General features: G+C 44.1%; 3 protein-coding genes across 5 annotated transcripts in view; 2 read left to right on the forward strand and 1 right to left on the reverse strand.

Moving 5' to 3' along the window:
- Positions 1 to 1,430: 1,430 nt before the first annotated feature.
- On the reverse strand, positions 1,431 to 3,813 carry LOC121563946 (enoyl-CoA hydratase domain-containing protein 3, mitochondrial). Of its 2 annotated transcripts, none has more exons than XM_041875556.1 (6): positions 3,603 to 3,813; positions 3,126 to 3,247; positions 2,928 to 3,025; positions 2,548 to 2,748; positions 2,288 to 2,466; positions 1,431 to 2,046 (listed from the first exon to the last, which is right to left on the reverse strand). In XM_041875556.1, exons 1-6 carry the CDS (start codon positions 3,737 to 3,739, stop codon positions 1,947 to 1,949), a joined length of 837 nt encoding a protein of 278 aa, XP_041731490.1. In that variant the 5' UTR covers positions 3,740 to 3,813; the 3' UTR covers positions 1,431 to 1,946. The 2 variants fall into 2 exon arrangements, with proteins under 2 accessions (XP_041731490.1, XP_041731489.1); XM_041875555.1 differs by having other exon boundaries at positions 1,431 to 2,050.
- A 146-nt stretch (positions 3,814 to 3,959) lies between these two features.
- LOC121543563 (solute carrier family 41 member 2-like) overlaps positions 3,960 to 27,520 on the forward strand; it is a 39,211-nt gene continuing 15,650 nt past the window's right edge. Inside the window, exons 1-10 of one of the 2 annotated variants that reach the window (XM_045208866.1) lie at positions 3,960 to 4,349; positions 5,308 to 5,953; positions 7,574 to 7,681; positions 9,450 to 9,521; positions 14,287 to 14,431; positions 14,645 to 14,791; positions 18,979 to 19,126; positions 19,246 to 19,325; positions 21,415 to 21,546; positions 21,854 to 22,002. In XM_045208866.1, the coding sequence (XP_045064801.1) occupies positions 5,435 to 5,953; positions 7,574 to 7,681; positions 9,450 to 9,521; positions 14,287 to 14,431; positions 14,645 to 14,791; positions 18,979 to 19,126; positions 19,246 to 19,325; positions 21,415 to 21,546; positions 21,854 to 22,002 (1,500 nt within the window). In that variant the 5' untranslated portion in view covers positions 3,960 to 4,349; positions 5,308 to 5,434. The remainder of the gene's footprint in view (positions 4,350 to 5,307; positions 5,954 to 7,573; positions 7,682 to 9,449; positions 9,522 to 14,286; positions 14,432 to 14,644; positions 14,792 to 18,978; positions 19,127 to 19,245; positions 19,326 to 21,414; positions 21,547 to 21,853; positions 22,003 to 27,520) is intronic. The other variant, XM_045208867.1, reaches the window with a different exon arrangement.
- On the forward strand, positions 23,046 to 26,178 carry LOC123482149 (zinc finger protein RFP-like). Its single transcript, XM_045208868.1, has one exon. It carries the CDS (start codon positions 23,651 to 23,653, stop codon positions 25,331 to 25,333), a length of 1,683 nt encoding a protein of 560 aa, XP_045064803.1. The 5' UTR covers positions 23,046 to 23,650; the 3' UTR covers positions 25,334 to 26,178.

A 27,520-nucleotide genomic window follows, 5' to 3' on the forward strand; every position in this document is an offset into this window, starting at 1 on the left:
GACAGACGAATCGAAGTTTGAGGTGTTTGGATCACAAAGAACAACATTAGTGAGACGCAGACCAAATGAAAAGATGCTGGAGGGGTGCTTGATGCCATCTGTCATGCATGGTGGAGGCAATGTGATGGTCTGGGGTTGCTTTGGTGGTGGTAAAGTGGGAGATTTGTACAGGGTAAAAGGGATCTTGAAGAAGGAAGGCTATCACTCCATTTTGCAACGCCATGCCATACCCTGTGGACGGCGCTTGATTGGAGCCAATTTCCTCCTTCAACAGGACAACGACCCAAAGCACTGCTCCAAACTATGCAAGAACTATTTAAGGAAGAAGCAGTCAGCTGGTATTCTGTCTATAATGGAGTGGCCAGCACAGTCACCGGATCTCAACCCTGTTGATCTGTTGTGGGAGCAGCTTGACCGTATGGTACGTAAGAAGTGCCCTTCAAGCCAATCCAACTTGTGGGAGGTGCTTCAGGAAGCATGGGGTGAAATCTCTTCAGATTACCTCAACAAATTGACAACTAGAATGCCAAAGGTCTGCAAGGTTGTAATTGCTGAAAATGGAGGATTCTTTGACAAAAGCAAAGTTTGAAGGACGCAATTATTATTTATATTAAAAATCATTATTTCTAACCTTGTCAATGACTAGATTTCCTATGCATTTTGCTATATTTCCTATACAAACTCATTTCATGTATGTTTTCATGGAAAACAAGGACATTTCTAAGTGACCCCAAACTTTTGAATGGTAGTGTATATCCCTGGAAAGGGGGAGAGCAAGTGCCAACATTATTCATCCGCTGATATTTGAGGAAACACTGCCCTCTAGTGGAGAGACACTGTTCAGTCAAAATGAATTGCAACCTCTTCCAACCCTAAGCAGCTGCCAACACCCTCATCTTAATAAAGGATTATACCGGCCATTTTTCCAGGACCCCCACGTGCTTTACTAAGAGTATTGCATATTATTTTTCACTTCGCACATTGTGTCTTGTACTTTATTTATTGAGACCAAAATATTTGTATGTGGGCCAAACTAGGAATTTGGTCATAGCAATAGGCTACCATAAGATCATTACAAAGTTAAATTCTCAACACTCCACTCAATTTGCCTTTCATCAAGCCTTTGCTTCTCAAGGGATACAATGGTGCCATCATGTGGCGGTACACTGCTAATGCATAGAACATGGAACATTACTGTACTATATTAGCACAGTCTTTCTTTGTTAGTCGTACAGACACTGTTAAACATTAGATGGACGCCTCAATCCCACAGCCACCAGGTCACCTCTCACATACCTGTTGTCTTTCATTAACCAGTGCAGGCTCAACTAAACACAGGATCTATTATACAATACTTCCTGTTTCCCATTCATGTATTTGGGCCTATTATGTTTAAATGTGTCTACATATCAAATAATAAGCAGATTGGGTTCTTTACTAAATGTATTTTATTTTTTAAATACATGAATGGGGTAATCTGAATGCTACATCCATTTTTGAAGAATATACCTTAATAAATTCCTCATGAGCTTAGTTCTATTGTCTTACCCCATCAGAACCGCAAAATATACGCTTGTTTTACTCCTTTTGAAACAATGTACATCCTGAAAACATGTTTAAAAATATGTCAGCTTTTTACCAAATCAGTGGCGGGGTGGCCTGCTTTGTTACTGTTTGAACTGCAGATTGCCCCTTTAAACATTTACATTCTGTTTCTCACATTGAGCACAGTTTTACTACAAGAATTGCCCAATCTCTGTTCTGAGTGAGTCCCTTGACCATGGGTGCATGGTGTACCTTTCCTAGAACCTTCACCTCACCCCCTCCTAAGGCACATGAAGACAGCCCTGCAGTATCCCTTCATCAGATAATCACTTCAATAAACAGCAGACATCAGTCATCATGGACCTTCTCTGCTTTGTTTGTCCACACAGGCTTCCGTTTCTCTATGAAGGCCCGTATCCCCTCCTGTCCGTCTCTGAGAGCCAGGTTATCCACCATGACACGAGATGCTGTGGCGTAGGCCGCATCCCGCCCCTGGGCCATCTGTCTGGGACAGTAATGAAATTATGATTAAATTATATATAAAACTACACATGTATATAGTAATTATCTTTCAAGAGGAAAATGACAGTCTTTTGCTGTCTTTATGCATGCAAGTGTATCAGTGGTTATCCACTCAAACCAACAAAAACATTGAAACGTAATGCAAACAAGGAATGAATACATGGTAGGCAGAAGGGTTGAGTGCTACAGTGTGGTAAAACATCTGTGGAGTGAGACACACCTGTGGAAGGTGGCCTTGCCAAGGGCTACAACGGGCCGGCTGGCCTGACAGACCCGCCGTGCGATGGCTAGAGTCTCCTCCTCTAGACGCTCCTCAGGAACCACCTTACTGACCAGCCCGTGCAGCAAAGCATCCTGGGCCGAGATCGGGTTTCCTGTGAACAGCATCTCCATGGCTACCTGTAAAATATCAGAATATATCAGTTACACAGAGTGTGTCTGTCTGTCTGTGTGTCTGTCTGTCTGTGTGTGTGTGTGTACCTTCTTGGGGACAGCTCTTCCTATTGCCACGGCCGGTGTTGAGCAGAACAGACCCACGTTGACCCCTGGCGTGGCGAAGGTGGACCTCTCTGTCACCACGGCAATGTCACAACTGGCAACAAGCTGGCATCCTGCTGCTGTGGCAACCCCATTCACCATGGCAATCACAGGCACGGGAATGTCTTGTATCAGGGTCATAACCTTCAATAACAACAAGAGGTATGAGTGTGAGAATTAGTGTGTAGTGTATGTACACACAGCCATCTGAAGACCCACAAAAAGAAGACCCTATGGAGGACAATCATCCTCGACTCGAGTGACCGCCAATAATGATGATGTGTGTACAGTATATTTGTATACAGTACGATAGTGAACCTCACCTCTGAGCAGGCCTGAAACACCTTGGTGTGGTAATCTCTGCCCTGTGCTGACGTCAGCTCCTTCAGGTCATGCCCAGAGGAGAACACTGGTCCCTTAGCTGGAACACACACAACACAATACAATGGTGTTTATGAAAGGGGTGACCAACGGGGGGTGGGCACATCTGATCATGAATCAGCGCTCTGGTGGTATCTTACCTGATATGACGATGACTCTGAGGTCGTCGCTGTCGATGTCTGCCAGAATGTTGCCTCTCAGTGAGTCCAGCATTGACAGAGACAGGGCATTCCTCTTCTTAGGGTTGTTCAGGGTTATACTCCTGCACATGCAATTACACTGTTACAGTAGCAAGAATCATTTAAAGGAGAACAAAAATCTATGCACAGTACCAATCAATACACTGTGTACCTGAAGTGTAATAGTGAGACTTTTATAGGACATACTGCTTACTAGCTAGATACACCATTTAACGTTTCAGGTGATCAGTTTTGCAATTAAAGGGGATGGAAGCGCGTGCCCAAAATGGACAGCTTCTGTACAATGCGCGCGACATGGGCACACCTTTTGCAAAAGAGTCGCCCGACCAATGCAGAGGTTCTTTGACCACAGGAATCAAACACTGACATTGTAGTCAAGCTAGCTATCTAGATAGCTTTTGCTGACAACTTGCATACCTTATTCCATTGTTTTGATGTCTGACAGTCAGTGGCTCCGCTGGAGTTTGCGTGCAAAGTGACCTTGACCTAGCTAGACGTGTAAACATGCTGAGTTGGACAACTTTAGCAGCTCGGTAAAACAAATTTCGAGCCATGTTTTGACTGTCCTTACATCAACATTTGGGTCATAGGTTGAAAACCAACATTCCATTGGTGTATAGCGCCTTCTACTGTTTGGGAGTGACAAAACTCAAAACCAAAACATTGTCATACTTCCCTTCGGGTTAATGGATTATGAATTGACTAACTTTATATTGAATGCAACTACTACATGTATTATGTCATAACACAATACCATTTCAGAATAGCTGTTTTGTAACAAGCGCGTCAATGCAAAATCACAAACTATCAAAATTAGTGAATTCATATTTCACATTTCTTGGTCCTACCCATAGGATTCAGCGCCTATTTGATGTTCTTGACATAAATGTCCTGAACTTATTTTATAAGGATACAAATTGTAGCCTCCGGTCAAGAAATTCCTGGTAAACTGCCAGATGTAGCCGACAATGTGCTCTGCGCCTGCGTACTAGTCTGTGTGGCACTTTTGCGGTGACGTGACGAGCTTGCTGTCAAGAAGGAAAAGGGCATCCTTCTGAAAAATCTGAAATAGAGACACGAACAGAAAAAGGTTAATAAAACAGACTAAATTAGTATCAACTTCCTGATACATGTAATTAATTTCAGCGCATTTCCTCTGTATAGGTAAGCCTTTTTGCTTTTCCCCTGTTTGTTTAGCTAGCTTGTACTAGCCAGCTATGTTATCTCGCGCTATCATCCAAGCTGTTTATGTGGCTAGGTTGCCTTGCCAGAATAACATTTTGACATAAATGTGATAATGGTAATACAAATAACAAATATTTAAAAGCGGGATTTAACGCAGTTATTTTATCACTTCCTTATCAAATTCGTTTTTCAGTTTGCTACCCATTCTATTGGTGTTAAAAAGTTGGTAGAAAATATCTATCCACCAAGACGCAAGACAGTAGTGACCAGGTTCTGACAGTAGATATATATACATACGGATATCTAACGCCTCAACGGTATTTTGCCTTTGTTAGTGCCATATGGGCCTAGCCAATGAAAAAACAATAATTTATTATGGAACTATCCATATGGCATAACTACCTACATTTTCAAAATGTCCATTTATCTGAGGAGAAAGGTTGTGTTGAATTACATTGGCCAGAGAAGCAACCAGCAGCCTACTATTCACTAATGCCTATGTATTTCGCAAAAGTTTCACGACTTGCTTACATTCAGCTATGATCATAAGCAGAGCTTATGCTATATCATTTAAAATAAATAAAGTCTTACACAGCAGGTATGCACTTTGATATCATATTTGTGCAGGTTTTTAGAGACATTCAACCAGACATACAATAGCACTACCTGAAAGCAACCAGATAGTGTGAGTTATTACTCAGCATACATTGTGTAGACCGCTCCTCCCCTCCTCAGCCTCTGGGTCATTGTGATAACAGAACCAAAACAAGCAATGTACGCTATCTAGTCTGTTTGAAATTAAATGTGGTTTGCATTTGACCCGGGGAGAATAGCTAGCCTATCATTTGTTTGTGTTTGTGTTGCTTGCATGAGCCAAAGAGAACAGTGACAGTCTTCCCCCTTCTCTGTCTCCTCTCTCCTTGGCTGGTCTCCACAGGGCTGATCGTAGTGGACATGGATGCCCCTCTTCCTATTTAACCAGCCCAGCCTGCCCTTCTTCACACTGCCCCAGTCTGGATGAATGGAGATGAGACATTGCGGACCCATCAGCAGCAGTGTGCAGCATGAACAGCCACACACTGGGCGACTCTCTGGGCCCTAGCCTAGCGGTGCGTATGAGCGGAGCCGCCGGTGGCTGGAGCAGTCTCTCTCTGAAGCCAGTGCCTACCGGGTGGATCCCCTCTCTGTTTCAAACCATGGTTCCTACGGGATACACCAAGCTCCAGGAGGAGCGTGGTCTGGCCATGGCCGACCTGGGATCCAAGCCTGAGGGGAACGGCTACCGGCCTGACCCCCCACATCTGGAGGTGCGGCGGCACTCGGACCGGGTAGCGCGGACGTCCGTTAGCCTGTCAGACGGTGGGGACGTGCGATACTCTGAGACTGAGCCCATGCTCCCTGAGGGGACGCTCTCGGGGGAGGAGGGCGATGATGAGGCAAAGGAGGAAGAGGAGAGTCAGAGGCCCCCCACACGGAACATGCCCAAGGAGTCGCCCCTGGCCATGGCGCTGCAGATCGTGGTGCCTTTCCTGCTGGCTGGGTTCGGCACAGTGTCAGCAGGGATGGTGCTGGACATAGTACAGGTGTGACCGGGATGGGGAATGGTAGAGCATAGGTCCTGTTGAGACTGGGGTGATGGATGGTAGAGCATAGGTCCTGTTGAGACTGGGGTGTGGGCTAGTGCATGTGAAGTTCAAATAGGTAGAGGAGATGGATTTGGCACAGTTTAATTCAAGTGGGTTGTATTGTTTACTTATGACTCCATTTCCTGTGTAATCCAGAGTAAATGGCTGTAAGAGCTTTCAAGGTAGGTGATAAAGGGATATCTGTCTATTGACTTTGATTTTAAATTGTTAAAGGGATTCTCATAGCCACTCAGCAAATACTAGTGTTCTAGCCAGTCAAAAATGTTATAAATTGATTTGCATTTTAATGAGGGAAATAAGTATTTGACCCCCTCTCAATCAGAAAGATTTCTGGCTCCCAGGTGTCTTTTATACAGGTAACGAGCTGAGATTAGGAGCACACTCTTAAAGGGAGTGCTCCTAATCTCAGTTTGTTACCTGTATAAAAGACACCTGTCCACAGAAGCAATCAATCAATCAGATTCCAAACTCTCCACCATGGCCAAGACCAAAGAGATCTCCAAGGATGTCAGGGACAAGATTGTAGACCTACACAAGGCTGGAATGGGCTACAAGACCATCGCCAAGCAGCTTGGTGAGAAGGTGACAACAGTTGGTGCGATTATTCACAAATGGAAGAAACACAAAATAACTGTCAATCTCCCTCTGCCTGGGGCTCCATGCAAGATCTCACCTCGTGGAGTTGCAATGATCATGAGAACGGTGAGGAATCAGCCCAGAACTACACGGGAGGATCTTGTCAATGATCTCAAGGCAGCTGGGACCATAGTCACCAAGAAAACAATTGGTAACACACTACGCCGTGAAGGACTGATGCTTTGGGGGTGTTTTTCTGCTAAGGGGACAGGACAACTTCACTGCATCAAAGGGACGATGGACGGGTCATGTACCCTCAAATCTTGGGTGAGAACCTCCTTCCCTCAGCCAGGACATTGAAAATGGGTCGTGGATTGATATTCCAGCATGGCTCAAGAAGAGCACATTAAGGTCCTGGAGTGGCCTAGCCAGTCTCCAGACCTTAATCCCATAGAAAATCTGTGGAGGGAGCTGAAGGTTCGAGTTGCCAAATGTCAGCCTCGAAACCTTAATGACTTGGAGAAGATCTGCAAAGAGGAGTGGGACAAAATCCCTCCTGAGATGTGTGCAAACCTGGTGGCCAACGACAAGAAATGTCTGACCTCTGTGATTGCCAACAAGGGTTTTGCCACCAAGTACTAAGTCATGTTTTGCAGAGGGGTCAAATACTTCTTTCCCTCATTAAAATGCAAATCAATTTATAACATTTTTGACATGTGTTTTTCTGGATTTTTTTGTTGTTATTCTGTCTCTCACTGTTCAAATAAACCTACCATTAAAATTATAGACTGATCATGTCTTTGTCAGTGGGCAAACATACAAAATCAGCAGGGGATCAAATACTTTTTACCCTCACTGTAGACTTTCAACAAGAATGACGTCTGATATCCCTCTCCTCTCTTTCTCTCTCTCTCTTTCCCTCTATCCCACTTCCTCTCTTTCTTCTCTCGCCCTCTCTCTCGCCTCTCTCCTGTCCCCCAGCACTGGGATGCCTTTAAGTACATTACAGAGATTTTCATCCTGGTTCCGGCTCTGCTGGGCCTGAAGGGCAACCTGGAGATGACTCTCGCATCCAGACTATCCACCGCGGTAAGACACACACACACACACACACACACACCAGCTTTTAAATACTGTTCAAACACACTTCTGCACACACACACCATCAAAAAGTATTTGCACATTCTGGATACAACACACTTCCACATGCTCTTCCACATGCTCTACTGCACCATAGCTATTTGAGAGCCTCCGCTTCTCTTACAAAGCCTGTTTTAAGATGTATATTAAGGTGGCTTCCTGGTTTAGGAGTTATGATGTCATTATTTTGAGTTACAGGATTAAAGACCATCATACATAGTAGTTATGTAGCATGTAGTAGTGGTTATGTAGCATGTAGTAGTGGTTATGTGGATGACGTTGGCTATACATAGTGGTAATGTCTCTAGTTTTACCTGAGACAGGCACTGCAGACTAAAGTAGTTTATCATGCTGGCTGTTGTCATGCCTGGGCTTGTCTTTATAGGCTTTTGTCTGGTAGGCCATATATCAGCCAGCAAATCTCTACTCCCAACATATCATTACTAGTCTCGTATTATCCTCTTTGTCAGGTGAAATGAGATGGTAGGGAACAGGGTGTACCTTACAAAGACACAACTTCCTTAGTAGGCTAAACCCCCCCAAGGAAAATGGTAATCTTTACTATCTTATATAATGGATTTTGCCTGGTGCCCCTTTGAAACTTCCATGCTTCTTTACCATGTTAAGATATGGTTAGAAGTTAAGCTATTAGTCTGTGGAGTTGTGTCCACTGCTGTAGAATAGCCTCTCACCCCAGGATCTACGTTTTAAGAGCTTGTGAAACAGGATTTATATGAGAGAAATCTGCTGAGGCAGCGGCCTGTCTAGTTTTACCTATCATGGCTTCCCACCCCATCCCTCCTTTCCCTATGGAGTGAAGGAAGAAGGGAGGTTGTGTTTCCACTATAGGGATGGGCTGCTGGAATGGGCTGCAGACAGAACAGTGAACAGGCAGTCTGATGGCAAATTTGACGCTCCACCTCGATCTGAGAGCGCAAACAAGCTCAGAGAGAGAGAGGAATGAAGAGGTCAAAAGACAGAGAGGGGGGAGAGGATACTCTGGAGGAAAGAGAAATGGAGGGGCAGAGGGTTTAGAGGGATTTAGAGAAAATAACTATTTTCTTGAAGGGAGGACAGTAGTGCCTGGGGCATGGATTTGATTGATGGACTGTTCTGTCCAGCAATAGTTTTTTAGATTCTTGTCTTTGGTTCAGAATCTAGTGTAAAACTTGTCATGTAACTGCAAAGAAAACAATCTCACTTCATCATATTTAATCTCTAACATATCTCACGTTCTCTCTCTCTCTCTCGTTTTACACATACACACTCTCTCACACAGCATTACACTCTGGTTCTCCCATCTTCCTTCCTCGCTTTTTTCCTCCCTCTCTTTCTCCCCCTATTCAAATTATGTGGGGTCGGAGAAGTTGATGAAGTGACGGGACAGAATTCTCTCTTTGTTCAGTTTGGCCAGTTCCTCCTCTTTCCTCACAGATACACATTCACATCATTCTGTTCGGTCTCACACAGAGAAACTCAGTGTTGTGTTTCACTTGTTCCCTCAGCTCACTCCTTGTTCTCAAAACTAGAAACTGCTAAACTCTGCATACTTTTGCTAAGAAAACAAGAACAGTCACAAACCCTCCAATCTGAAACAATGCACTCAATTGAACATTGTGCTTAATTGAGTTTAATCATATTAGTTTGTAATCTGATGAACGGTGCCTACAAACTGTTCTAAGTAGTTTTTTATCTGTTTTGGTCTGTCCCTGTGCAGGTGAATGTGGGGAAGATGGACTCTCCCATAGAGAAGTGGAATCTGATCATAGGAAACCTGGCGCTAAAGCAGGTAAACACACACCACATAATAATAATAATAATAATAATAATAATAATAATAATATAATATGCCATTTAGCAGACGCTTTTATCCAAAGCGACTTACAGTCATGTGTGCATACATTTTTAGGTATGGGTGGTCCCGGGGATCGAACCCACTACCCTGGCGTTACAAGCGCCATGCTCTACCAATTGAGCTACAGAGGACACACACACACACACACCCAATGAGGACACACAATGTCAGCTTCATAGACAGGAGCAATGTTACCTCATAAAACATTTGCCACTGAGCAATTTCTGGGCAAACTTTGTGAAAATTCTGTGCAACTTCCACCGTGCGTTTACTGTGAACACTGAGGCTGTACCCACTTTAAGTTACAGTTTTAACAGTGGCCAAGTAGGTTACTATGGCTATTTGATCTACCGGGGTGGCCTACCATAAAAAACAATGGAGAAAATGCATCCCATAACATTTTAACATGGAAATAGCTGTTATATCATTCAGCCTACAGTAGCAGCCAATGTGTGGTGTTCAATGTAGGCCTACATTCCATGAGACTTAAAAAAACATGCAGGGCTTGACATTAATCTGTTTATCCACTTGTCCTTCAGACAAGGAGGTGACTGAAAATGTTGTTGTTGTTTAATGCAGGAAACCAATTTACAAAATAAAATGTGTTATTATTCCCATAACATTATTACGGAGAATCAGACAAATTATGCTACCCTGTGCCTATTGGCTACTTAGCTTATTCAAGCCTGTCTCAAAATACAACACTGTCTCTTAATAAATAAAAAATGCTCTTTACCTGACTCGCTTTTCAAAGATGTCTAGAAATGTTCACGTTTTGTGCTCTTGTAGGAAGCAATCACACCCATATTGCTAACTACAAATTATCTATAACTGGGCTAATAACTCACTAACTAACAAAGGATATTAACAAAATGTGCACACGTGTGCTACATTCAATTCTCGCTTTGATCTCAAAACATCTGCTCACGACCGCTAATGCTGTAAAAACAGTCCAGTTCAAAGTAAATGGCACAGATTAATATATGGCAATGGTCTATTTGCATGTAGGCCTACTGCAACTCTGATTGGTTATGCCGCATAGGTCTGTGTAGAGTACGGGCTGAGTCGTGCGTGTCAATGCAATAGAATCCTACTCCAATGCGTTCTGCCTACAACAAAATATCTTGCATAGTTAGTTTTGTTTCGGTATGTTGCGTTGAAAGGGGCTAATAATGCGTTGATACGATCACAATTGCCACAGTAAAGGGAAACGTTGATACAGTGAGGGAAAAAAGTATTTGATCCCCTGCTGATTTTATACGTTTGCCCACTGACAAAGAAATGATCAGTCTATAATTTTAATGGTAGGTTTATTTGAACAGTGAGAGACAGAATAACAACAAAAAAATCCAGAAAAATGCATGTCAAAAATGTTATAAATTGATTTGCATTTTAATGAGGGAAGTAAGTATTTGACCCCTCTGCAAAATATGACTTAGTACTTGCTTGGTGGCAAAACCCTTGTTGGCAATCGCAGAGGTCAGACGTTTCTTGTAGTTTGCACACATCTCAGGAGGGATTTTGTCCCACTCCTCTTTGCAGATCTTCTCCAAGTCATTAAGGTTTCGAGGCTGACGTTTGGCAACTCGAACCTTCAGCTCCCTCCACAGATTTTCTATGGGATTAAGGTCTGGAGACTGGCTAGGCCACTCCAGGACCTTAATGTGCTCTTCTTGAGCCACTCCTTTGTTGCCTTGGCCGTGTGTTTTGGGTCATTGTCATGCTGGAATACCCATCCACAACCCATTTTCAATGCCCTGGCTTAGGGAAGGAGGTTCTCACGCAAGATTTGACAGTACATGGCCCCGTCCATCATCCCTTTGATGCGGTGAAGTTGTCCTGTCCTCTTAGCAGAAAAACACCCCCAAAGCATAATGTTTCCACCTCCATGTTTGACGGTGGGGATGGTGTTCTTGGGATCATAGGCAGCATTCCTCCTCCTCCAAACACAGCGAGTTGAGTTGATGCCAAAGAGCTCCATTTTGGTCTCATCTGACCACAACACTTTCACCCAGTTCTCCTCTGAATCATTCAGATGTTCATAGGCAAACTTCAGATGGGCATGTATATGTGCTTTCTTGAGCAGGGGGACCTTGCGGGCGCTGCAGGATTTCAGTCCTTCACGGCGTAGTGTGTTACCAATTGTTTTCTTGGTGACTATGGTCCCAGCTGCCTTGAGATCATTGACAAGATCCTCCCGTGTAGTTCTGGGCTGATTCCTCTCCATTCTCATGATCATTGCAACTCCACGAGGTGAGATCTTGCATGGAGCCCCAGGCCGAGGGAGATTGACAGTTATTTTGTGTTTCTTCCATTTGCAAATAATCGCACCAACTGTTGCCACCTTCTCACCAAGCTGCTTGGCAATGGTCTTGTAGCCCATTCCAGCCTTGTGTAGGTCTACAATCTTGTCCCTGACATCCTTGGAAAGTTTGGAATCTGATTGTTTGATTGCTTCTGTGGACAGGTGTTTTTTATACAGGTAACAAGCTGAGATTAGGAGCACTCCCTTTAAGAGTGTGCTCCTAATCTCAGCTTGTTACCTGTATAAAAGACACCTGGGAGCCAGAAACTTTCTGATTGAGAGGGGGTCAAATACTTATTTCCCTCATTAAAATGCAAATCAATTTATAACTCTTTTTTTTTTTTTTTTCTGTCTCTCACAGTTCAAATAAGCCTACCATTAAAATTATAGACTGATAATTTCTTTGTCTGTGGGCAAACGTACAAAATCAGCAGGGGATCAAATACGTTTTTCCCTCACTGTAGTGTTAACAGGGAAAACTCTAGAACAGTGGTCACCAACCTTTTCTGAGTAAAGATCAAAATGCACTCAGATTTTTATTTCTCTTGCATTTCATAGATATAACAATTTGTTGCTTCAGGTCCTGAGCTACAGGCAGTTAGATTTGGGTATGTCATTTTAGGCGAAAATTGAATAAAAGGGTCAGATCCTTAATAGGTTAACCAATTAAAATCAGTACTGTAGCAATGATGTTTGTGCAGTAAGCTATAGGCCCAATACATTATCACCGCATATTGGCTTTGCTTGAATTGCCCTGCCAATGCATTGCTTTTCAGGCCATTTCGAAATTAATTATATTTCAAAATTTGAGGTAGGCTATATGATCACACCGGTAATAGATCCGTTGTTGTATTACTTGTGAGGTACATTTAAATAATGTGCTTTTTATTTTACTGGGCTGATGGTGCCTGCATTTGATGGTCAGTCTCAGCGGAGGGAGAGAGCATCAGACTGAGGGTCCGCCTCTCAGCATCCGTCCACTCTCCCTTTCTTCCACTGACCAAAAAGGGAGAACATCTTCCAGCTGATGGCGAAACTCGAGTCGCACAGCATTATTTCTGCCTCATTCACACGTTCATGTTGTTCCTCCTATGAACAGAGAAAGTATTGATATTAGATACACTTTCCTACTCATTCATTACTGCTGCAGTGCTGAATGGCTATGTTGACAGTGCTGAGTAAGAACTTAAACAAGAACTCACTCTTAAAAACAGCAGCTCTTTGCTGTATTCGTTGACAGTCTCTCTCTAGTCATGATTTTAAACGTTTTGAAGTCTCACAGTATCAACTTTGCTGCAGCTTTCTTTTATGCCTGCTAGTTACTGCAGACGGTAATCTGAGCCATCCGATTGGCCAGCAGTAGGTAGCCTAATAGTGCACTTGATTTGCTCGCCGGACCCGCCGGGAAGGCAGAGTTTGTACCTTTTAGATACATGAAATGGTTCAAAATGGCAACGGTTCGCCTACCCGACACGCAGGGCAGCTGAATCAGGTGCACCTACCGTCAAAAGCCCGAGACGAAGAAAAAATAAAAATAGGAACACAAGGCTTTATCGTTGGGTTTTTACAGAAATGTTTGGCGATCAAATAGGAATGCCTTGGAGATCGACCAGTCGATCGCGATCGACCAGTTGGTGACCACTGCTCTAGAAAGTTGAGTGAAGTTCAATTTCGTGCTTCTCTCGGTGAGCTAATATTTGTTCTGCGCGGCAGTCCGGGGGGATCTTCGTGCCCACGTGCAATTTAGAGGGAACATTGGCGAGCTGTTGGATTTGTGCCATTATCTCCATATGAATCTGTCTATCTGCGTAGTATGTGTACTTCTGGTTAGTACTTTTGGTAATTATTGACTGAGTGACTGATAGTGTTAAAGCACACAGTGTTTAATGGCCCCTTGAGGAAGTGTCCTCAATGTTGATAGTGTATCATATAATAGGAAAACATTGTTAGAAAAGCAGTTTTATGTTATTCCTGTTAACACTGCCCCAACACCTCTCCCTTTCTCTCATTCACTATATTCCTTCTCCCTCTGTCATCCTCTCTCTCTCTCTCTCTCTCTCTCTCTCTCTCTCTCTCTCTCTCTCTCTCTCTCTCTCTCTCCTACTCTCTCTCTCTCTCTCTCTCTCTCTCTCTCTCTCTCTCTCTCTCTCTCTCTCTCTCTCTCTCTCTCTCTCTCTCTCTCTCTCTCTCTCTTACTCTCTCTCTCTCTCTCTCTCTCCTACTCTCTCTCTCTCTCTCTCTCTCCTCTCTCTCTCTCTCCTACTCTCTCTCTCTCCTACTCTCTCTCTCTCTCTCTCTCTCTCTCTCTCTCTCTCTCTCTCTCTCTCTCTCTCTCTCTCTCTCTCTCTCTCTCTCTCTCTCTCTCTCTCTCTCTCTCTCCTACTCTCACTCTAGGTACAGGCTACAGTAGTAGGTTTCCTGGCGGCGGTGGCAGCGGTGGTTCTGGGTTGGATCCCAGAGGGGAAGTTCCAGATGAGTCATGCCGTGCTGCTCTGCTCTGCCAGCGTGGCTACTGCCTTCATAGCCTCTATGTTGCAGGGTACAGACACACACAGCTAGATAAGCACACACACGTACTCTGATATGGGATAGGCACAGTCAGACAGTCAAACAGTCAAAGCCCCACCTCATAACACATATTATCACCTACTGCTGATGGGTCTCATGCTATACATTAGTAGCAAACACACACATGGATGGTTGAGATATGTGCAGGCATGTCCCCCTGACCTCTGTACCCTCTGAACCCCAGGCTTCATCATGGTGGGGGTGATCGTGGGCTCCAAGAAGACGGGCATCAACCCCGACAACGTGGCTACGCCCATCGCCGCCAGCTTCGGTGACCTCATCACCCTGGCCATCCTGGCCTGGATCAGCCAGGGGCTCTACAACTGCCTGGGTAAGAGGAGGAAGGTTTGCACTGGATATTTCCAGATGGTAATAAAAGACACAAAACCAGTAAACTATTTTTTACACTCTATATTGAGTTCACAATCCTTCACTTTATCCTTCCTCTTTTTATATTTCATTTCCTCTTGAAAAAAGGTGAAAATGCTCAATAAATCTGGCCAACAGTGTAAAGATATGGTCCATTTGGAATCAGACTGTGCATCTTTCAACCACTAGATGGCGCTCTTACGCAGTTATTTATTGTCATTACTGGTAGTTCATCAGAACAGACCATATCTTTCTTTCCTTCTCTCACTATTCCCCCTCTCCCTCTCTCCTTCTCGCACTCCATAGTCCATATTTAATTCATGCCCAGCCTCACACGCGCTTCCTCGCGTTACATTACCCAACACAGTGGACCAGCAAGCGTTTCCTTTGGAAAGTGTAGCTAACTAACCATGACGTGTCTGAGCCCTATGAAACAAGCATTCATCAACAGACCAGAGACTAAAAATCTATGAAAGGCTACAGTAAAACCTCTGAGATAATTTAATAGAGGAGTTGTTCATATTTTCATACCAGCTCAGTGCAGTAAATCTGTCTGGCCTTGCCTTGCCTGGTGGTGGAGCACAGGCTGTGTCCCAAACGGCACCCTATGCCCTATGGGCCCTGGTCAAAAGTAGTGCACTACATAGGGAATAGGGTGCCGTTTGGGACGTAGCCACAGAGGACAGTGTCTCTGTTGTAAGGGCCAGCCGTGTCCGTCCCGTCCACTGTGTTCTGCCTTATTGGACTAATGTGCCGTTTACTCAGCTAAAGTTAATCATTTTAGCCTGGTGTACACAGATATCCAGGGGACTATATATACACACAACCAAGGCCACGGGCCACGGTTGGCTACTGCAAACCTTTTATTTTAAGACCTACAGTTGAAACGTGGAGAGGGAATGGCGAACCACAATGGCACCCAGAGCCAAGCCTAAACCCAGGGACTGGCGGCTATACCTGGGCCATCATGACTGGGACTATTACCCAATTCTACCCACTGGGACGACATAGAGCTCCTTCTCTCTGTTTTATATCTATGTCTTCAGGGGGTTTATCATGAGGGCTGTTAAGTGTCTGGAATGGGATCATGGTGAGGTGAACATCTGGTAACCAGAGGGGGATGATTGAGTTACATGTCTCACTACTAGACACTATAACCAGAGGGGGATGATCATCTCACTACTAGACACTATAACCAGAGGGGGATGATCATCTCACTACTAGACACTATAACCAGAGGGGGATGATCTTCTCACTACTAGACACTATAACCAGAGGGGGATGATCATCTCACTACTAGACACTATAACCAGAGGGGGATGATCATCTCACTACTAGACACTATAACCAGAGGGGGATGATCATCTCACTACTAGACACTATAACCAGAGGGGGATGATCATCTCACTACTAGACACTATAACCAGAGGGGGATGATCTTCTCACTACTAGACACTATAACCAGAGGGTGATGATCATATCACTACTAGACACTATAACCAGAGGGGGATGATCATCTCACTACTAGACACTATAACCAGAGGGGGATGATCATCTCACTACTAGACACTATAACCAGAGGGGGATGATCATCTCACTACTAGACACTATAACCAGAGGGGGATGATATTTTCACTACTAGACACTATAACCAGAGGGGGATGATCATCTCACTACTAGACACTATAACCAGAGGGGGATGATATTTTCACTACTAGACACTATAACCAGAGGGGGATGATCATCTCACTACTAGATACTATAACCAGAGGGGGATGATCATCTCACTACTAGACACTATAACCAGAGGGGGATGATCATCTCACTACTAGACACTATAACCAGAGGGGGATGATCTTTTCACTACTAGACACTATAACCAGAGGGGGATGATCATCTCACTACTAGACACTATAACCAGAGGGGGATGATATTTTCACTACTAGACACTATAACCAGAGGGGGATGATCATCTCACTACTAGACACTATAACCAGAGGGGGATGATCATCTCACTACTAGACACTATAACCAGAGGGGGATGATCTTTTCACTACTAGACACTATAACCAGAGGGGGATGATATTTTCACTACTAGACACTATAACCAGAGGGGGATGATCATCTCACTACTAGACACTATAACCAGAGGGGGATGATCATCTCACTACTAGACACTATAACCAGAGGGGGATGATCATCTCACTACTAGACACTGTAACCAGAGGGGGATGATCATCTCACTACTAGACACTATAACCAGAGGGGGGATGATCATCTCACTACTAGACACTATAACCAGAGGGGGATGATCATCTCACTACTAGACACTATAACCAGAGGGGGATGATCATCTCACTACTAGACACTATAACCAGAGGGGGATGATCATCTCACTACTAGACACTATAACCAGAGGGGGATGATCATCTCACTACTAGACACTGTAACCAGAGGGGGATGATCATCTCACTACTAGACACTATAACCAGAGGGGGATGATCATCTCACTACTAGACACTATAACCAGAGGGGGATGATCATCTCACTACTAGACACTATAACCAGAGGGGGATGATCATCTCACTACTAGACACTATAACCAGAGGGGGATGATCATCTCACTACTAGACACTGTAACCAGAGGGGGATGATCATCTCACTACTAGACACTATAACCAGAGGGGGATGATCATCTCACTACTAGACACTATAACCAGAGGGGGATGATCATCTCACTACTAGACACTATAACCAGAGGGGGATGATCATCTCACTACTAGACACTATAACCAGAGGGGGATGATCATCTCACTACTAGACACTATAACCAGAGGGGGATGATCATCTCACTACTAGACACTATAACCAGAGGGGATGATCATCTCACTACTAGACACTATAACCAGAGGGGGATGATCATCTCACTACTAGACACTATAACCAGAGGGGAATGATCATCTCACTACTAGACACTATAACCAGAGGGGGATGATCATCTCACTACTAGACACTATAACCAGAGGGGGATGATCATCTCACTACTAGACACTATAACCAGAGGGGGATGATCATCTCACTACTAGACATTAAGCAGGTGTTTTCCCCTTCTCTATTTCTCCAAAATGACTGATTCAGTGCTTTAATAATAATTAGTGATTCAGTGCTTTAATAATCAATTAGTGATTCAGTGCTATAATAATCAATTAGTGATTCAGTGCTATAATAATCAATTAGTGATTCAGTGCTATAATAATCAATTAGTGATTCAGTGCTATAATAATCATTAGAGTGATTCAGTGCTATAATAATCATTAGGGTGATTCAGTACTATAATAATCATTAGTGTGATTCAGTGCTATAATAATCATTAGGGTGATTCAGTACTATAATAATCATTAGTGTGATTCAGTGCTATAATAATCATTAGAGTTTGGCCGAAGAGGAAGTGTGTGTGTGTGTGTGTGTACATTCAAATTTCAGTATATAGTAGATCCATCCAAGGATAGTGTCTTGATAGTGAGTGATGATCTGTTTCTCAGGTCTATAAGTTAGATATGTCCTGTTCTGTAGCTACTGTACTGAGTCATACAAATACAGGACTTCTCCTTTGGTTTGTTATGGATCTCTGTTTTCTTGCTCCCTGCCCTGTGTCACGCTGTCTTTCCTGGGAAGAGGAGGGACAGTATCTCCCCCCCTGCCCTGTGTCACGCTTTCAGTATCCCCCCTGCCCTGTGTCACGCTTTCAGTATCCCCCCGCCCTGTGTCACGCTGTCTTTCCTGGGGAGAGGAGGGACAGTATCCCCCCCCCCTCCTCTTGCAGCTGAAGCTGATAAATGGTGTTTGTTGTTGTAACTCCCACCAGTAGGTGGCCTCTTTATTTGGGGATTACATCTGTTTTTAACTCCTCCCTTTCCTCTCTGTGTCTTTTTTTTTTTAAACCCCCTTTTTCTCCCCAATTTCGATCTTGTCTCATGTATTTTATTCCTCTTCTGTTAGTTTTAAATTCTGCATCGTTGGGAAAGGTTCTTAAGCATGCATTTCACTGTAAAGTCTGCACCAGTTGTATTCGGCGCATGTGATAAATACAATTTGATTTGTCAATCTCTCTCTCGCTCTGTCTGTCTGTTTGTCTGTCTCTGTTTGTAGACTCTCACCCGTACGTGTCGTCCCTGGTGTGTGCCTTCTTCCTGTCTCTGACTCCAGTGTGGGTGGTGATCTCCTCCAAACACCCGGCCAGCCGCACCCTGCTCTACTCCGGCTGGGAGCCTGTCATCACTGCCATGGTCATCAGCAGGTGTGTGTGTGTGTGGATGCACTCACTCACTATCATAGAGAAATAGCAACAGACTATTGTACATTCACATGATGAGAATGAGACCACCATTTAATGTGTGAATGTTCTGTGCTCTGCAGTATCGGAGGACTCATCTTGGACAAAACAGTGTCTGACCCGAACCTGGCTGGCATCGTGGTGTACACCCCTGTCATTAACGGTGAGACACAATATCACTGACTGATTAAAGACACACTGTGTGGGTTTACAATGTGACTGACACACTGTGTAGGTTTACAATGTGACTGACACACTGTGGGTTTACAATGTGACTGACACACTGTGGGTTTACAATGTGACTGACACACTGTGTGGGTTTACAATGTGACTTACAATGTGCACCAAACTAAACTAAACACAAACCTATCTGTCTCTGTATAACTGCTAATGCCACCCTCCTCCCATCCTTACCGGGGGACCGTTGCCAAGGCCGTTGCTGGCATTTCGACAACCATAGATCAGCTTTTAATTAAACATTGTTAATGAGAGACATTTAACTAGATGGAAGACGACTGTGTGCCTCTTAATCAATGTTTCTGCCGAGATGTCTACAAATCATGAAATGGCTGGGTGATCTGGGAAGTGTGTGTGTGTGTGTGTGTGTGTGTCAGCGTGTGTAGGGGGACCACACAGACAAATGACTCTGGGGCTAGTAAAGAGAGGTTTCATCACCAACCCTGCAACTATCTGGGATTTACAACACATGGAGGTGGTAACTATCCTATAGGGAGGAGATGACTAGACTGAGCCTTTGATGCTTTCACTCTGAACATGCACAGTTCCTCTCTTCAAAACTAGAGACAGAATATAAGAAGGGAGGAGATGAGTGAAGCTGGTAAAGGAGAGGAGAGGGGAGGAGAGAGCTGAGAACTGAATTGGGGGAATGGAAGGATGGGAGAGGGAAAGGAGACTGGAATGGGAGAAAGGAAAATAGAGAGGAAATGAGGAGAGGCATGCAGTCTGTTGCCCCAGAGCTACTCAGATGGGGTGGGAGACGGGACCCCCTGTGGTCTACCCCCCCTCCCCGTCAGACCCAGTGACCCACATTACAGCAGCTAGCCCCCCTGCTGAGGTGTAACCACCATACTCCCCAGACCTCTGGAGGGGCGAGAGGTGAGGGAGAAGGGGGATTGAGTGGTGGACAGGAGATGGATGAGAGGTGGAATGAGGAGGATGGGGCATTCTATTTAGCCGCAACATGGAGAAGTTAAATGTCTCCCTGTCTCTCCACTGACAACAAAGATTGGATTAAGTGACCATAACCAGGCAGCAGAGGTGTCTGTCCTCATTTAGGCCTGCCTGATCAGGATAACAAGCACAGGAGGGGAGATGAGCCCAGCTACCCCAAAATATACCCCTCCCCAAAACACAACCCCTTTGGTACTGTGCCTCTTTGGGTACTTTTGGAATGCCCAAACTCTCTTTCTGTCTCACTGACCACAGCCTCTCTCCTCTCCTCCTCTACTTTCTGTCAGTGTTGTCTGTCTCATACACTATTCTGGGTTGGAGTGGTTGTCTGGTCTGCCCACCTGGAAGCTGTGAGTGTTTGTACATGAGCCATACTGCATGGCTAGACTACTCTGAGTCACCAGACTGAGAGGAGCGTGTGTGTGGATATAAATAGCCTTGTCCTGTTGTTCTCATGATAAATGTTCCTCTGCTTGATAGAAATTACAGTCTACATGAGGAAGCTGAGCAGAATTAAATGGGGCACGCTGTCAGTCTCTTTTTTTCCCTCTCTCCCTCTCTCTTCCCCCCCCCTCTCCTTTTATCTCTTTCCCCATACTTTCCCTGTCTTTGTCTATCCCCACCTCTCTCGTTTTTTCCTCTTCTCTCTCTCTCTCTATCTCTCTCTCTGTGTAATGCCGTTTTCCCACACAGTAATATGTATTCATTGTGTCTCAGACTTTGTCGATGCATCAAAGGCCAGGCTGATGTGTTGAGTAATGCACTGAGACACAACACAGCCTGGCTGCATTCCAAACCAAAACTCACACCCTTCCCTCTGTCCTAATGGATATGGAAGGACTTGATATGTGAAAGTACTATGACAGAAACTACAGTACACCCCCTGCCCTTTGAAGGGAGAGGTTGTGCTACCTCAGGTCTGTGAGTGGAAGGCATTAACTGTTTAGGGAAGGATACAAATATGGGTCCTCACATTTCTCTCTTACCCTAACTTCTGTTCTATTCTCAGCTGCCTACAATCAACTCCAACCCTAAGCCTGCCTGTTCTGTCTGTTCTCCAGGTATTGGGGGGAACCTAGTAGCTATCCAGTCCAGCCGCATCTCCACTCACCTGCACTTCCACAGTGCTCCTGGGGAGGTGCCAGAGGAAGCCAAGGGCTGCTACTACCCCTGCCGCACCTTCTGTGGCACAGGTAAAGCACCTAACCAATACTCACTTAAACTGTGGAAATGTGATCTGTTTTAAACAGGGCATCTTACAGGACAGATTGCTTAGCATAGAGATATTTCTCGCCCTCTTCTCTCCCTCTCGCTGTAATTTTAAGACATAGATTATAGGTGCTGCAGAAGGCACTATGTTAAGTCACTACCCCATAATTATCCCCAGTCAGTGTTTAGGCTGACAGATACACAGGTTATGAACCGTCTTAGCATCTATTTTATTGTTAGACTAAGTTGCACAGTTCAACTCCTCTCGTCCCTTCGTCTCCTTTCTCTCAGGAGCCAATCACCGTTCGGCCCAGGTGCTGCTCCTATTGGTGCTCCCGGGTCACCTGATCTTTCTGTACACCATCCACCTGATGAAGAGCGGCCACACCACCCTGACGCCCATCTTTATGACCGTCTACCTGGCTGCCGCCCTCTTACAGGTCAGTGGTGTGTGCGTGCGTCCGTGTTTGTGTGCGATGCGACGGTGGGGGATAGTTCCTTTGCAAACTATCCATAGTCTGCAAGTTCCTTTTCCAACTTTGACCTTGTTCTGAGCTTGAAAGTTCACTGGCTGACATTACTTTCTATTAAAAGCTGTTATTTTGCGAGACACTACTATTATTGTGATGCTATCACAAGGGAGCTGTGTTCAGAGGCCCTCTTTCACTCTGCTTTCTTAAACATTTAAACATAAATGAACCACACATGATGAACGTGAACTTGAGATGAGAGTGCTCCTTCCTAAGGATTTTCCAGTGACATTTGAAGGAAAATCAGGTGCGGCAGGTAACCTAGCGGTTAAGAGCGTTGAGCCAGTAACAAAAGGTCGCTGGTTTGAATCCCCAAGCCGACTAGGTGAAAAATCTGTCTATGCCCCTGAGCAAGGCACTTAATCCTAATTGCTCCTGTAAGTTGCTCTGGATAAGAGCGTCTGCTAAATGACCAAAAAATGTATGTAAAAATATGTGTATCCTAAGCATTCCTAGAGCTCTGTGGTTTTATCCCTGAAGGAGTCTGACTTGTGTGTGTTTTCCTTAACTGTTTTGATGGCATTAGGATCGATTATGGAATCAAAGGCTCAGAATGTGAATTGGTGCTTTTACTGCTATAGGTGTACCATGGCATGCCACGACTGTCTGGAATGTGTGTTATTTTCTAGGTGTGCGTTTGCTCTCCGCCTCTATTTTCTTTAAAGTGGTTTGTTGTAAACAGCAAGACCTAATTGCCATTCTGGGAGTCTTGAATCTGTGGAACTTAGCTTTGATAGTCTGGGGTCAATGCTTACTACAACAGGAAGGAAGACATATATGTTAGTTGCCATTACTCTTTAACTTCATTAGTGAGCCTTTTAACACTGTAAGATACTATAAGCAGGAGGGTATATGATATCATTATTACAGTATTCATAGATTGAGAAGAGATGGGAGAGTAGAGCAGGCCGTAGTTGTTTTAGAGCAGTGGTTCCCAACCAGGGGTACTTGGCCTTTCCACAGGGGGTACTTGAGGAGACTCATGAGACCATAGGTCTTCTGGTAAAATGCACATGAGGTGGTACTTCAGAGGTACTCTGGGAAGAGCAAAATTCAGTTGGTGGTACAGTAACCAAAAAGGGGTGTTCAGCCGCGTGTAAATAGGTTAGCTCTGTACCTTTAAGAGAAACAATAAGCAACCCACTCTTTGCTGAAGTGAAAGTAAAGTGAAGAGACTTGGTATCAGCAACGGAAACCCTCCTCCTCTTCCTCCTCATCAGAAATCTTGCTACACAACTACGCTGCGTTGTATCTCTGTGAGAGTCTTATTAATCTAGGAATCGTAATAACAGTTAACATCAACATAGGTGAGTTAAAAAAACATAATTTACCTGGACAAGTAGTAACATAAACGTCATACCGTAGCATGATCACTTGTTAAACATGTTTGCCTTTGGTAAAGGTATTTTTCAAAATTAATTAGTAGAACGGGCTGGTACCTATCAAATATTTAAATACAAAAGATTGGTTGGAATCATAATGTCTGGCTTGCTTGACAACTCTGAATCATTTATTGAGACGTTTATTTTTATTATAGAGAGCCAATTGAGTCCAGGAAATGCTTTATGGTTTCACCTTTGGTCTCTGTCTAGATATGTCCACCTCCAGCAGTCTCCTGTCTGAAGAGCAGTTGCTGTGCTCTATCTGTCTAGATGTGTTCACTGAGCCGGTCACCATTTCTTGTGGACATAACTTCTGCAAGGCCTGTATCAGTGGATACTGGGATAGCAATGACCTGTGCCAGTGTCCATTATGTAAGGAGAATTTCTACAGGAAACCTGAGCTTCGTGTCAACACAGCGTTCAGAGAGGTTGTAGAGAATTTTAAGAAGATGAGAGTCAGAGGTAAAGATGAATCCCCTGCCAAACCAGGACAAGTGTCCTGTGACCTCTGCACTGGGACGAAGCTCAAGGCCCAGAAGTCCTGTCTGGTGTGTCAGACCTCTTACTGTGAGACTCACCTGGAGCCTCATCAGAGAGTCGCAGCCTTAAAGAGACACAAGCTGATCAACCCTGTGGAGAACCTGGAAGACAGGATGTGTAAGAAGCATGACAGACCTCTAGAGCTGTTCTGTAGGACTGACCAGACTTGTGTGTGTCGATTCTGCACTGAGACAGACCACAAGACTCATGCCACGGTCCCTCTAGAGGAAGAGTGTGGAGAGAGGAAGGCTCAGCTGAGGACGACTAAGGCAGAAGTACAGCAGATGATCCTGGAGAGACTGCAGAAGGTTCAGGAGATCAAACACTCAGTAGATCTCAGCAAGAAAGATGCAGAAAGAGAGATATCAGACAGTGTGCAGGTCTTCACTGATCTGGTGCGCTCCATTGAGAGAAGCCAGGCTGAGCTCATTGAGGTGATTGAGGAGAAGCAGAGAGCAGCAGAGAGGCAGGCTGAAGGGCTCATTAAAGAGCTGGAGCAGGAAATCACTGAGCTAAAGAGGAGAAGCACTGAGCTGGAGCAGCTCTCACACACTGAGGACCAGCTCCACCTCCTCCAGAGCTTCCCATCCCTGGGCACCCCTCCACCCATCAGAGACTGGTCTGAGATCAGTGTTCACAGTGATCTGTGTGTGGGGACTGTGAGGAGAGCTGTATCTCAGCTGGACGAGACACTGAATAAAGAGATTGAGAAGCTGCCTGAAGTCAAACTGAAGAGGATTCAGCAGTATGCAGTGGATGTGACTCTGGACCCTGATACAGCACATCCCTATCTCATCATGTCTGAGGATAGAAAACAAGTGAAACATGGAGATACAAAACAGGATCTCCCTGACTACCCAGAGAGGTTCAATCTTGTTGTCTGTGTATTGGGAAAGAAGGGCTTCTCCTCAGGGAGATTTTACTATGAGGTGATGGTTGAAGGAAAGACTAAGTGGGATTTAGGAGTGGCCAGAGAGTCCATCAACAGGAAGGGGGAAATCACACTGAGCTCTGAGGATGGATACTGGACTCTGTGGCTGAGGAATGGAGAATACGAGGCTCATGCTGAGCCCAGTGTCCTGCTCCACCTGAGAGAGAAGCTCCAGAAGGTGGGGGTGTTTGTGGATTATGAGGAGGGTCAGGTCTCCTTTTATGATGTGGAGGCCAGGTCTCATATCTACTCTTTCACTGACTGCACCTTTACTGATAAACTCTATCCATTGTTCTGCCCCTGTCGTAATGATGATGGTGAAAACTCTACCCCTCTGATCATCTCTCCTGTCAATGACGGACTGAGATTAACCTTAAAGCATAGTTGATGGGCATTCTTTGGAGGAGACTGCAGTGTAATATGAATGTCACAAATGGTTGTTTATGTCCTTATACTCCTTAATGATATCTGGTCTCTCTCTCATTGTTATTAAGAAAAATAAAATCAGTAAATGTATCACCACTCCTAAAAAGTTGTAATAAATAATTCCTTAATAAAATGCTTATAGAAAGGGTTTCTAGGGGATTTATTTCCCTAATTACATGTAATGCCATAGCCTCCCTCTTTCACAGGGGACAATGAGGAATTCTCTCTTTCTCTCAATGATATTTATATTAATTATATCCTTCTCCTTTAAAGTAGCTTGAATTAGGGGAACTTGATCCTTAGTCTGGGGTTGTGGTCTCCCATTGTGCTAGTGGTAAATCCTTGCATTGCTTTCCATGTCTTTACTACTTCATCCTGTAACTTGTGTCAGAAATGGGATAGTGCCTTTGTGCAAAAGGGAGAGGTGTGCTGTGGTAGTCCTGGGAGGGGACTTGAAAGAAGGTGCATAGGCATGCTTCCCAAAGGAGGGTGTTGCAACTATACACCTAATTTTCAAACGTTGCTATGGGCACAGACACACAACGGAAGTGATAGATTCGACTTCTGCTTTACTTCCCTACTGCAGCGCGGCGGTGGCAACCTCGGTGGGTGACAAAATTATTTGAAGGAGTCAATTTATAGAGCATAAAAGTCAAGTAGGCCTAAACTAGTATAAGTGTAATGCCATATTTAATTCATCCAAGTTCGCTAACATTAGCTAGGCCTACTAGTTCTGTTGTGATAACGTTAGTTGTGTCAGAGTTAAGGGCCATCAACTAAGCCAATAACGATAACTATAGGCTACACCTACAGTGCATTCTGAAAGTATTCAGACCCCTTGACTTTTTCCACATTGTTACATTACAGCCTCCTTCTAAAATGGATTAAATAGTTTTTTCCCCGCATCAATCTACACATAATACACCATAATGACAAAGCAAAAACAGGTTTTTATACATTTTTGCAAATGTATTACAAATACAAAACTGAAATATCACATTTACATAAGTATTCAGACCCTTTGCTATGAGACTGGCCAATTATTATAATGGCGATTCTGATCCAACCATAAATTCATACATTGTGCCCCTGGCCTGTGAGGATGGAAGTTTAATATGTAGCTAGATGTAGAAGGCTAATGTTAACTAGCTAATGTTGCCCATGAAAGGAAGTTAGGCTAGAGAGCAAGCATTTTAGCCAAGTAGCCTAGGACAACAAAACATTTAAGTGTGTACTGTAGTTAAAGACCTTTCCGTCAACATGAAACAGAGGAAGGTGGGTTTCTCTACAAGTAGGGTGAGTCAACATGTTTTTTCTACTTGCACAAGCACACACAGAAATCAGAACCATGGACAGCCACATCATATTTAGCCACATCCAGCTTCATTGGACTAAATTGTTTTTGGTATATTTTAGTTGTCAATGTATTAGACTAAGCATAGATGATTTGATGATGTTGAAATGTTGAAGTTGAAATGGTGTTGGAATAGTGGAGGCAGCTCCTGTTTTCTTTGCAACTTGCGGTAACTCTGTGGTTCCAAATCAATAGTTGTTTAGTAGTCCAAAAATGTCCGAAACATTAACTTGCTTGACCATGCTGTAGGTAATGTAGCTGTTTGCTACATGCAATATGCTTTGAAGACTTCACCGGACAGATGTTGCTCTCCAGTTTTGTGATGAAACAAAGCTGTGGTTGAATTTATTCTGCCACTGTTTTTTTATTGTTTCGGCCTTAGGCTTATATATCACGGTCAGAAGGAATATGAACTAACAGGTTATAGAGAAAACAACTAAATTATCACAACACAGGTTGTAATATGACTTTTCTTTTCTGGCTTGGCTTCCCCAGTGATTTTTACCCACGCAGCGCTACTGGTCACTACAAAGATACAGGCATCCTGTCTAACTCAGTTACCGAAGAGGAAGGAAACTGCTCAGGGATTTCACCATGGGGCCAATGGTGGTTTTAAAACAGTTACAGAGTTTAATGGTTGTGATATGAGAGAACTGAGGATGGATCAACAACATTGTAGTTACTCAAAAATACTAACCTAAATGACAGAGTGAAAAGAAGGAAGCCTGTACAGAATAAAAATATTCCAAAACATGTGGCAAAGAAATGAACTTTTTGTACTGAATACAAAGCGTT

The sequence above is a fragment of the Coregonus clupeaformis genome, chromosome 28, assembly GCF_020615455.1.
Source record: "Coregonus clupeaformis isolate EN_2021a chromosome 28, ASM2061545v1, whole genome shotgun sequence".
Lineage (NCBI taxonomy): Eukaryota > Metazoa > Chordata > Actinopteri > Salmoniformes > Salmonidae > Coregonus > Coregonus clupeaformis.